Genomic DNA, 12,907 nt, shown 5'->3' on the forward strand with positions numbered 1-12,907 from the left:
AGCACCACTCAAAGCAACTAGAGCCAAGAGGGTGTCAGTGGGGAAGCGGCTTCATGATAAGTGCGCCCACTTATTGCACAGAAGGCTGGGTCATGCAAGCTTCCCTGTAGTTAAAAAGATGGGAGAATTTGCTGAGGGAGTCCAGCTCAAGGACTGTGGCGTGTTTCTGGACTGTGCCATTTGCAAGAAAACAAAGAGGAAGGCTGCACCTATCTCAAAGGTGTCATTACGTAAGTCTCTATACCCGTACCAACTAGTACATGTTGACCTAGTTGGGCCTTTCACACCATCCCTAGGAAAGAAAAAGTATTTTCTCACAGCCGTTGATGATTTTTCAAGATACGGCCACGTGTATACTCTCACAGAAAAATCTGAAGACTTTGACGCCATAAAGTCACTGTACAACTTCGTAGAGACCCAGTACAAGACCAAGATCGCACAATTGCAGAGCGATCGCGGGGCTGAGTTCATGTCTCAGAAGTTCCAGGACTGGGTAAGGCGTAAGGGCATCCGCCATTTTCTAACTGCACCATTCACGCCTTCGCAAAATGGTGTAGCTGAGAAAAGGAATGGAATCCTGCAAACCATGATGCGTAGTCTGATTGCGGACGCTAATGTCGCAGAGTCATACTGGGGAGAGGCAGTCCATTATGCCAATTACACCTTAAACCGCACCTGGAGCAGTGTTGTGAACCAGACCCCATATTTCCTGGTTCACGGTAGGAAACCAAATCTGGCACATTTGCGTGTGTTTGGTTCCTATGCATGGGTGCACATCCCCAAGCAGCTGCGGAAGAAGGGGAGATCTGTTTCCCAGAGACTAAGGTTCTTGGGCTATGCTCCTGGCTCCAAGGCCTATCGTTTCCTGGGAGAAGGGGGCAGGCCTGTGACTTCCCAATCTGCCTCTTTCGAAGAGGATTCCAATTGGACCCAGATCCACTCAAATGATCTGAGCCCATATGCCAACCGACCCAGCAGAGGCACACCGACCACGACATCACCTGAGACGACCACATACCCTGCCACCGACGAAAGTGAGGAACAAGACGAAGATGCGTCCAGTCCCATGGAAGAAGACACGCCGTCTTCACCACCAGCGACACCTCAGAGACCCGCGGAAGAAAAGAGCGGTGAGTGGCAGAAGGTAAGGAGGTCAAAGCGGTCCAACAAAGGGGTCCCGCCAAAGAGAATTGACATTGGCCACATCGCGTCTGTCAACAGCGTTGTGGTCACCCCAAAATCCTTCTCTGACATCCAGGAGCTGCCCATCGAAGAGCAGGAGAAATGGCAGCTCGCAATGGAGAAGGAGATGCAGAGCTTAAAGAAACTCAAGGTCTTCACCCCCCAGCAACCTCCAAAGGAGAGGAAAGTCATTGGCACAAGGTGGGTTTACAAGGCCAAACCACTTGCCAATGGCCTCTACCTATATAAGGCCCATTTGGTAGCCCAGGGCTTCGCTCAGCGTTACATGGAGGACTCCTCGGAGACTTACTCTCCAACCGTCCGGGCAGAGAGCGTCAAGGCCGCCCTCGTGACTGCAGCCGCTCTGGGAGAAGAAGTCTTCCAATTTGACATCCAGACGGCTTACCTCCATGCCAACTTGGACCGGCAGATCTACGTGAGAGCTCCTCCTGGCTACCAGCAAGAAGGGGGAAATACATGGTTGCTTCACAAAGGGTTATATGGTCTTAAGCAGTCAGGGAAATTATGGTATGACTGTCTTAGAAAGAGTCTAGAATGAGTTGGTTTCTCAGAATCTCATGCAGATCAATGTGTTTTCACACGCAATTCCAAGGGAACCACAGAACGGGTGTTAGTTTATGTGGACGACCTATTATATGTAGGGCCTAACAAGGAAAGGTGTGATGAATTTGCCAAGGCCCTGGAAGAAAAGTTTACTCTGAAGTCTTTGGGGCGGGTTGACAAGTACCTGGGTGTGCATATTTTGGCCACTAATGGGGGGTTCGCTCTATCTCAAAAAGAAAAGATAGAGGAATTACTGGCCAAATGCAAAATGACAGAATCTAATCCTACGCATAGCCCAATGCAAAGCGACTTTTACAACCACACCCATAAGGACGGTCCTGAGTTCACAGATAACACGCTTTACAGATCTGTGATTGGCTCCTTGCTATACATCAGCAATTGGAGCAGACCTGACATAGCTTTAGCTGTGAATCTATTGTCCAGGCACGTGGAACACCCAAAGGAATTCCACTGGACTGCTGTCAAAAGGGTGCTTAGATACCTAAAGGGCACAGCTGATGCTCTCCTTATGCTAGAACCAGAGAAGGGGAAGACGGCCCAGCTCTCCACTTACTCAGACGCAGACTGGGCTGGCAACACCAAAACTAGACGGAGCACTTCTGGTTTCCTCATATTGCTAAATGGCTGCCCAATACATTGGCATGTTAGGCAGCAAAAATTTATTTCTTGCTCCACAGCCGAGGCTGAATATGCCAGCCTGTCAGACACGGCCAATGATTTGACTTGGTTCAATGAGCTGATAACAAGCATCTGGGCATCTCCCCCTCTGCCCATCCAAATTCTAGAGGACAACACTGCCGCAATTGCAATCTCGGAGGCTTATGCAGTAGGCTCCAGATCTCGCCATATAGACATACGCTATAAAAATGTCAGGCAGCTTACCAAAAAGGGTTTTATACATGTTGAGCACTGTAACACAGCTGACCAGATAGCTGATCTGTTTACCAAGCCTGTTCCCATTGACCGGCACAACCTTCTGTGTAAGCGTTTGTGTTTGGCCTTCTGAATGTTTTCATGCATGTCTATGACACCTGCTCGCCCCTTACATACATTCACTGGTCCCTGTCATTGGCTGGCAAGAAGGGGAATTGTTAGATGTTTAGTGCCAGCCATTGGCAGTTCCCCAAAAGGATCATCAGATGGAGGCAAAGAGGCTTCTTTGCTTCCACTGATGAGCCAAGGGTCTCGGACCCACAGCCCCATTGGCGAGAGAGTTTTATGGTCAGGGAGGGACCAAGACCCCCCATAAATACCTCTGCACGAGGGGCTGTTCTTTGTTCTAATTCTACTTCTAGTTCTACTTCTATTCTCCAGTTCTATCTCTACTCCTAACCTCTAGTTTAGTCATGTAATGCTAGCTTGTTTTATTTTATTTCTCTCTCACATGCAGGCATGAATGCTTTCATGCCAAGTATTTCTTTCTCTTTGATCTATCATTGAATAAAGCTAATATGATTGCATCTCTGCATAATGCTTTTTGCTTGGAAGCTCCTTTAACGATTCACTCGTGAGAACACCTCACAGTTTCAATCCCCCTTGAAATGATAAATGACAATTTAAGGTTACAGAATTCCCCTTTTAATAGTTTAATTAGATTACTAATCAGACAATTGGGTTCCACTTTCATTAATCAAAAAAATATTCTACCTCTATGTACAGTCAACTCCCATTCCTTTCTAAAGGCACAATTATGGATCACTGGAGGATTTTAAGAAGAGATTGAACAGCCACCTGTCTAAAATGGTATAGGGTCTCCTGCTTGAGCAAAGGGTTGGACTAGAAGACCTCTAAGGTCATTTCCACTCTGATATTCTATGTTCTATGTCAGGGGTGTCAAATTGGTGGCCCGTGGGCCGGATGTGCCATGTGCAGGCCATGCCCACCCTGGCTCCACAAAGGAAAAAAATGTCATGCTATGTCATGCTACGTCACATGATGCAATCGAGCTTGACACCTGTGTTCTATGTCGTTGAGTTCTCTTGAAGTGTTAGCAAAATTAGAATGCTACAGTATATGGTGCAAGGATACCTTATGATACAATGCCAGCATGAAAGATTTCTTATTCAGATATACCTTGTGTAAAAACATGCTGGATTGGCCAAAGCCTATTCTAAGGAACTCTTTTTGTCTATCTTCTTTTGTTGCTATCAGTACACTGTTTCCCTGGTGAATGAAGGGAGTTTACAGGGAGGGTTTGAAAGAAAAGGTCCCTTCACCCAAGGTTTGCTTTGATTCCCCAGCCTGCTGCTCAGTTCTTCACATGATTATGAAGGGTTATCAGTTGTACTGGAGAACATGAAAGGACAATAGGGCTATAAAGCTTTATTTGGACCAAGGTCCTACTTATTGTGATTCCGTGCCAGCCTGTGCTCCAGATAGCTGAGTCCGGGGAATCTGAAGAGGAGGAGGAGGGGTTTGGAGAGCCATCAGAGTCAGAGGGAGGCTCTGATGAATTACAAGACTCACAATCAGAGGAAGACCCTGGCCCCTCCAATCGTGTTCCGGATGAGACTCAGCTGTGTGGGGAAGATAAGTCATACTCTGAGGACTCATAGATGGATGTCATTATAAAGGTAAAGGTAAAGGTTCCCCCGCACATGCGTGCTAGTCGTTTCCGACTCTAGGGGCCGGTGCTCATCTCCGTTTCAAAGCCGAAGAGCCAGCGCTTGTCCGAGGACATCTCCGTGGTCATGTGGCCGGCATGACTAGACGCCAAAGGCGCACGGAACGCTGTTACCTTCCCACCGCAGTGGTCCCTATTTTTCTACTTGCATTTTTACGTGCTTTCGAACTGCTAGTTTGGCAGAAGCTGGGACGAGTAACAGGCGCTCACTCTGTTACGCGGCACTCGGGATTTGACCCGCCAAACTGCCGACCTTCTGATCGACAAGCTCAGCATCCTAACCCACTGAGCCACCGCGTCCCTGGACGCTCATAAAAGAAGGCAGTTAACTAGAGCAGGTCAGAGGGAGACAATATGCCAACTCCAAGGGAGGAGGAGAAGGCATTGAGAAGCCATGCCTTGGGGCTGCTTAATAAAAAGGGAAGGTGTGGGTGGTGCTGGTTGCTGAAGGCAACCGTTTGCAAAGAACTTCAAGGGAATCATGGTCTGTTTGTTTTACCGGTGAAATTCTTTTTTAACTCCTGCTCTGTTTTGATTTTTGAACCAATTATTTGTTGGAAAAGTATTCTGTTGTTTTTGTTTTGAGGAAATAATTATCAGGACTGTATATGAAATAAAAAGTTTTGGTTTTTCCAGCCTACTGAGAAAAAAAGGGGTTGTTCTTGTGATGCAACAAGGATGGGTGTAGGCTGGGATAGAACACTACTAGGCTACTGGGTAGCAAGGTCATAAATTAAGGAAATAATTCTTTGTTCAAAAAGGAGGTTTTTGTGATTACATTCACAGTGCCTTTTTCAGATAATACAAACTGAAAACAAGTTTCTGTGTGATTTGCATAAATGAATATGGTCAAGAAATATACCTCTTTGGGGGCAAAAAATAATGTTTGATATACAGTCTTTGGCTTAAAAGTGATGTGTGTAGGGGTGTGTGTGTTCATCCCCATTTCTTAGTTGAGAGAGTCAGCATTGTCCAAAGGCATTTTTCATGTTATGTAGTTATGTGGCCAGCATAACTATATGCCAAAGCACACATAATGCTTCTACTTTCCCACTGAAGAATACCTATTTATCTACTCACATTTTCACACTTTCAAACTGCTAAGTGGGAAGGAGCTGGGGCAAGTAACAGGAGCTTATATAGTTGCACATTGCTCAGGTCTTGAATCTGACAAGCTCAGCATTTTTAATGCTCTCTCTGTGTGAATTTCCTATGTTTGCAAGTGTTCATGTGCCTTTGAGTCAGTCTTGATTCCCAGCAATTATATGGACAAGTCAATAAAAAATTCTAGGAAAAGTGTTTTTTGAAGTGGCTTTCATTTGTCTCCTTCCTTTGGTTGAGAAGGAGTGACTTTCCTAAAGTCACTCAGTGAGCTTTGTACTTATTGCAAGACTATAATTCAAAATCTCCCTGTTTCTCTTCCAGTGCTTTTAACCATTACATTATATTGGCATTCCATCCTCACTTTAAAGCTAACCATTTGCAGTATATTACTAGAAGTGGAAAAACTCATTTTCCATTAAATACTCATTACATTTCATTTTGTATTTGGAGCTAAAAGAATAGAAACATCTGCAAACATTTTTACAATCATTGGGTTTTATTATAAGTTTTCTACAAAATTCCAGTGAAGAAGTTATAAAAAGCTGTCCTTCCAATCCATCTATGATTAATTTTAATCAGATAGCGTTTGTGGAAATGAAACATGTTATTGTAACTAATCCCAGCTTTTTAAAATTAAAGTAAATTATACCCTCTTTCATGTAGACAAGTAATATTTTTTTAATCCTTTCGTCTCATCAGATGTTCCTTGGTATTTAACTCAGGCCTTAAAATAATTATATAGCATTTGGGAGAAAAGATACAGATCAATAAACCAGCACCAGAGGCCAAGATGGAGAAGATCTCCACAGCTACCATGTACTTCCCCTTGGTGCATAAGTAGGTTGGAACAAAGGATAACCAAACAGCACAAAATAGCAACATGCTGAAAGTGATAAACTTGGCTTCATTAAAACTGTTAGGCAATTTTCTGGCCAGGAAAGCAAGAGTAAAACAGATAACAGCCAAGATACCCATAAAAGCCAATACACAATAAAACATGGTAGCAGAACCTTCATTACATTCCAGAATAATTTTTTCAGTTATTGAGTGAGTATCAAAATCTGGGAATGGAGGTGAGGTCGCCAACCACACAGTACAAATAGAGGCTTGAATAAAAGAGCTAGCAAGAACAATGGAGGTTGCTAGTCTTTTCCCCACCCATTTTCTCATTTGGGATCCTGGCTTGGTGGCCATGAAGGACAGAACCACAATGATAGTTTTGGCTAATACACAAGAAACTGCCACTGTGAAGATGATTCCAAAAGCTGTTTGGCGGAAGAAGCATGGTATCTTCTCAGGTCGCCCAATGAATAGCAAAGTACAAAGGAAGCACAAGAAGAGAGACACAAGGAGATTATAGGTAAGGTTCCGGTTATTGGCCTTCACAATGGGAGTATCCTGGTGCTTGAGGAAGATTTTAAGCACCACAGCTGTAACGAAAGAGAAGGAAAGAGCAAATATGGCCAAACTGATCCCTAAAGATTCTTCATAAGACAAGAAGCTTATATCTTTTGGAAGGCATGCATCTTGGTCATAGTTTGGATATTTATCCTCTGGACACCGGATACAGTCATCCATATCTGGAAAAGAAAGCATTAGCAAAAAAAATTCTAGAATGATTTAGAAATGTACATAGATTTTCACTGAAATTGTGTAGATTTATGTACAATTTTAGTTAGACTTTGGGAAGGAAAATCACCTCTGGAACGACCTGCCTCTGGAGCTGTGGATGGCCCCTGACCTTCAGTCCTTCCGCCGTGACCTAAAGACCTGGTTATTCCAACAAGTGGGCCTGGACTGATCATGGTTTTTAAATTTGGTTTTTTATTGGTTTACATTGTTCTTATTTCTTATATTGTTTAATCCTCTTTTAATTTTTCTATTTATATCTTTTAACTTTTTATTGTTGTGAGCCACCCTGAGTCCTCAGGGAGAAGGGCGGCATATAAATTTAATAAACCTAATAAACCTAAACCTGTAAATTTTGAATGATTTAATATTTTGAAATCATCTCTCTATCATATCTCTTACCTGTCTGGTTTGAAATTTTCCCTTCAGGGCATGGAAGGCAATTGTAGCAACAGTTTGGCTTCCCTTCTATCTTTATCTTACTGGTGCCTCCATGACATTTGTCATTACAGAGAGAAAGGGGCCATGTCTGTTCAAAAATGAAAAGGGTAAGTACTTTACAATTATGAAATGAGCTGACAAATAGCACAATAATACCACTTTTCAAAAGCATTTGGGGACTAATATATAGTAATTACACTGTTATACAAATATGATGGTAGCTGTGGCAACTACTAATATGCCCAACATCTCGTAACTTCTACTTAGTTTTTTCATTTTATATGTTTTAATAGTTATTTTTCCCCTTATATGATAGGTAGAGAGAACAAACTACAGGTAGCCTGTGATTTATGACCACAATTGAATACAGAATTTTGGTCGTAAATCTTTGTGGTCATTAAGCATGTCACCATGTAATCAGGCTTGCTTTCACTAAAATTTTTATAATGATCGTAAAGCAATTCAGCATGATAGTTAAGCGAATCATATGATGGTTAAGTGAACCACATGGTTATTGATGAACACGGCATATGCAATGGGAGGTTTTTTTTTACCATTTTTGCCAGATAATGGGGAAAAAGTTGCAAATTGTAGTCACATGACTTCAGGCTTCTGCAACCTGGTTGCCAAGCTCCTGAAATGTGAACATATGACTAAGGGTCAAGGCAGCAGTTGTACCTTCAAGGAGGTGTCGTAAACAGCTTTTTTGAAGTCTTTTCCAGCTTAAAATAGTCATTAAGCAACCAAAAGTACGGTAAGTTGAGGACTATTTGTAGTAGCTGCCCTAATGTGATTTGTCCATATTATTGCCATTGTGTTGATAAAGTATTCCTAAAGATTTCACATATCATGCATCCCCAGCTATTGTGGTGTGAACGTGGTTAAGATAAGACAAGTAAAGTAATTTAGGAATGTGGCCCTAGACATGTTTTGGACCATAAATCAAGCAATAAAGTCTATACATTGGGAAACTAAAATGAGTGAAAGAAGAATCTTGAAATATTTAGAGGGAATAAATAAATAAATTGAGATAAATTCAAAGAATTATCCAACTGCAGGCAAATTATTTCACAGGATACATGGAATGAACTTTTTTTTAACATCAGAAAATCACTTACAGTATTGCAATATGAATTTAGTCCTTACCTGGTTGAATCTACGTGGCCATTCAATATCATCTCCATAAATGTTTAACATTTTTAAAGAACAAGCTAATGGTTCTACTTCACCAATTCTTACTTTCCGAAAGGATTGGTTTGGGAAAGTGACCCAATTTACAATGTCAAATCCTGCAATTAATGAACCGTTTTCATCAAAAGAAACCTTTTTACCAGCAGAGTTGTTAAATGAAACACTTCTCAGGTAATGGTGCAACTGAAATCAGAAAATATTTATGGAGTTAAAGAAATGCTAATATTTGTTTTAAAAAAGACAGTAAATCACCTAAATGACCTAGATCCACCTTTCTTCATCACTGACATACTTTAAATATCTTTTGTGGCCATGGACCATGGTCACAGATCTTCAAAATTGAACTGAAGGATTAAATAATAACATTTCTTCAAGCCTTTGCAAGCTCCCTGTGATGACAGGTTACAACCGCTAACCTATATATCCGCTTAGAAATGTGCTGAACAAGTATGCATATTGTATCTCAGCTTGGAAATCCATTACCTGCCACATTGACTTATTCAGAAGCTTCCATATCCCTCCCTTTCTTCTTGATCTGAACATGGACTTGGTTGAATGCATAACATGCAGAGCATGAGCCACAGCATGGATAGCATTGTGGATGCTGTAGCTGTGAGCGGTCAGGCTTGTTTCAAAAACAGATGCAGGAAGAGAGTCTAATTTTTCTTCCCCAGTGCAGATTGTGCTTTCTTCTTGGTCTGCCAGAGAAACAGGAAACACACAATTAAAAGCTTGTTCCCAAAAAGCTTTGATGAAACCATCTTCTCTTTTCCTTTTAGGATTTTGGTCCTGGACAAAGTTCTGGAAGCCAGACAGTTCCTTTTTGTGCATTGCAAGTGACAGAGCACCATGGATGAAATCTAAATTCCAATCATTTTGAAAAGGAATTGATGTGAAATCCATTTGAGCTGTCATAATCCAGACCTTAGTTACCATTGGTATATTCTCAAATTCCGAGAAATGAAGTACCATTCTCAAAATAATGATAGTCTGGATTTCACCATGTACAATCAATACATTTGCAGAGCTTTTCATGATACCCTGGAATGTTTGAAAACCTTCCTTCACCATTTGATCAGCAAATACAGAAAAAGTTAGCTGAGGGAATCTTTGTATGATGTCAAAGCAGATGCCTCTTTTGGAGAATGTAGGGAGCACTTCCTGGACAAATCTCTCTCCATTAACATCATTCAGATAAACCACTCCAACCCATCTCCAGTTGAAATATAGCAATAACCTCAGAATACCCTCATATTGGAGTGCCACACTTGGGAACATCTGCTGAAAAAAAACTCCTTCGGTTTGTTTCTCCATCAATAGAGCAGAGCCATATGTGAGCTAAATAAAAAGAGAATACCAGAAAAGATATTTCCAAAACAAAAAAATAAGTATGGGTGTTGTCCATACATGTTGCTGATGCTGATGAATAAATTCTTTTGTTCTATTTTTTATTCATCTGTTATTGTTCACAATTCAATTTTTCTAGATCTGGGTTTCAAATTGCAAAAAACCCTAATGCATCAATTTTTACCATTTTCTTATGTAAGGCAAGAGTTTCTTCCCCCCCAAATCAGGTTGTCTGAATTTATTTACATGAATGTGGCTATCAAATCATGTCTACTTCCTCTTCACATGACATGATCTACCTCAATGAAGAAATACACAGACAACTCAAAATGGAATTCATAAATTCTTTCCCAGAATGAAGAGTTCTATTTAAGTTAACTCTTTGGATTTTTATCTATTTTGTTCACTTTGTTCCATAACTTGCTCAGAAAAAATGCCTCAAATTTTAGAGATGGTGCTCTCCCTTTTTAAGTACTTAAGGTATATTCACATTGCCTACCTGTGGGATCTTGTACCTGCAGAGAATAGTTGCCATGTTGAGGCAGACATCAGAGTTAGGTCCCCCAATGACTGCTACCAGATTATTTTGGGGATCACATTTGTAATTTGGAAAAAAATTGTCTTTTGTGGATAGAAGTTCCATAGAAGCAAGATAAATTACACTGGCACTGAAATCATTATTGTAGATATGGAAACCCAGAGTGATATTAGGTAAGAGTTGAGTGTTGTCATTGATCTCTTTTAAAGCAAATTCCAAAGTCAAGATATGCTGGTAGTTCTGTTTCATGACTCTACAATGAGAAAAATTAATAGCTTAAATATGATCTCTTATTTGAAATTAAATTGCTTGGTCCTTGTCCTTGTGACTTCTCTAAAGAGTTTTTTCAGAATGCTAATATGCTTCAACCACATTAAAACACAAAACATGTGAAATTATTTTCCAAATATCTTTTGGTGTTTTTTTGTCAGAATAGTTTTGTATGCTTTCATTTTTGAAGCTTTCTCTAGTTTCTAGTGAATCTTATTTATTTTTTATTTTTATTTTAATCCCATTTATATCCCGCCCTTCTCCGAAGACTCAGGGCAGCTTACAATCTAAGCACAAATCAAATGTGCTTAGCAATAGCCTTCAATCTGAAGAGCCCAGGTACCTCTGGAGACTTCAGTAGAACTTTTTTTGGCAGACTGTTTTGCATGATTTCATAGCACTCCAAAAAGTTGAATGAAGTTAATGATTTTAGGAACAGAAATTTTTCAGAGAGGTAGACCTAACTTCTTCAGTATGGTGCTCAAAGTTGAAATGGTCACAAAATCTCGTTGATCGAGCTAATAAATCAGTGGCTCTCATGTTCTTATTATGGTGATCTCCATACATTTCAGATTTCAGTGATTTGCTGAACACTGAAAATAGGCAGAGCTATCATCTTAAGTCCTATTTTCAATCACATTCTTGGGACTGTGATTAAGAAAAGATAAAAATACAGAGCTTTGGCAAAGGAACACGTTATTGTGCTGAAGTGTTAAGTGAGTTCAAATGTGCCTGCAATGTTTAATATCCATGACCATAATTTTGTGGAAAGTTAGGAAACTACTCTGGTTTCTTCTAGGAAACTTTCTGTGAATGTTTGGTTTCCTTATTGCCTGACTTCTTTTTAGAGGAAAAAGAATGATACCTACAGGATCCATGGCTATCATGGTGGCTGGATCATTTTCTCCCTTTATTACTCTCAAATAAATGAAAGTCACCTAGATTAAGATTGAGAATATTGTATTTAAGATGCTACTTTGAACTTTTCCTTGCTACTTATTCCTTTCTCATTCTTCAAGTTGTGCAGGACATCCAAATTAACATTGGGAATATTACAGATAATAGGGCAAGTTTAAAATAGTTTCTCCATGTAATATCTCCATTCTTCAACCACTGTAGAAGATTTTTAGACCATTTACACGGAGCACACAAACATTAGGATGAGAGAATTAGTCTCACAAACAAGTCCTTAATTCAATTTATAACACTGACACATAAATTATATTAGAATGTGTGTACATGCTTCTTTCTACTCTTGCTAAAACAGTCTCTTAAAAATTCAAAGATATTTATTATCCAGTAGTATAGTAGCAGAAAATAGTAATTTGTAGATACATCTCAGAATAAAGAATTCCTAATTGCTTTCCTTCAAAATGTCCCAGAATGGAAATTTGGAAGGACAAGGAAATAATTATCATGTTGAAAAGAAACATTCATAACTTTAAATGCTTAGAGTATAAGGCAGAAATATGGCCCTGAATCATAATGAAGTCTGACTCCACTCTTAGAAAAGAAAAAGAAATCTCATTTTTTTCTACTGAACATCTAAACAAATGTGCATCAACAAAATCCCACCCTCCCCAACACACAGCAACAGATGTAGAATATAGCACATGTAGTGAGATTAAGAAAATCAAATGTCTTACACAAAGTCACCAAAGAGTGCAGATGAAGGACGCTTTTTATAGGAAGTAGGATTTGAAAACCGATAAGTATGAGAAATAATTACAGCCATTATGAGATCTCCAGACTTATAATACTTATGATGAATAGGAAGAGGCTCACTAACATTGCATCTAAAGTTAGGAAGCTTGCAGACCGCCAATGGAAGTAGCACTAATACCAACAACACCAAGGCTATCATCTTCCATGGAACTCTTCTGACTAGAAAACAAAGTCAGAGATCAGGAGGTCTTTGTATAGAACTGAAGTCATGACTGTTCTCTGCAAATTATCTGTCATCCAACTGGGGAAGAATTATAGATTTCATCTCTAGC

The 12,907-nt window shown here is 40.2% G+C and overlaps 1 protein-coding gene across 1 annotated transcript; it reads right to left on the reverse strand.

Annotated features, from left to right (window-relative positions):
• Window positions 1-6,088: 6,088 nt before the first annotated feature.
• Window positions 6,089-12,645, reverse strand: LOC308678601 (vomeronasal type-2 receptor 26-like; the record flags this gene model as incomplete). Its single annotated transcript, XM_081345827.1, has 6 exons — window positions 6,089-7,074; window positions 7,526-7,652; window positions 8,711-8,938; window positions 9,239-10,093; window positions 10,602-10,893; window positions 12,557-12,645. The coding sequence occupies 6 exons, from the start codon at window positions 12,643-12,645 to the stop codon at window positions 6,173-6,175; spliced, it is 2,493 nt and encodes an 830-aa protein (XP_081201953.1). The 3' UTR covers window positions 6,089-6,172.
• Window positions 12,646-12,907: the final 262 nt, after the last annotated feature.

The sequence above is a fragment of the Vipera berus genome, assembly GCF_964194415.1.
Source record: "Vipera berus genome assembly, chromosome: Z".
NCBI lineage: Eukaryota > Metazoa > Chordata > Lepidosauria > Squamata > Viperidae > Vipera > Vipera berus.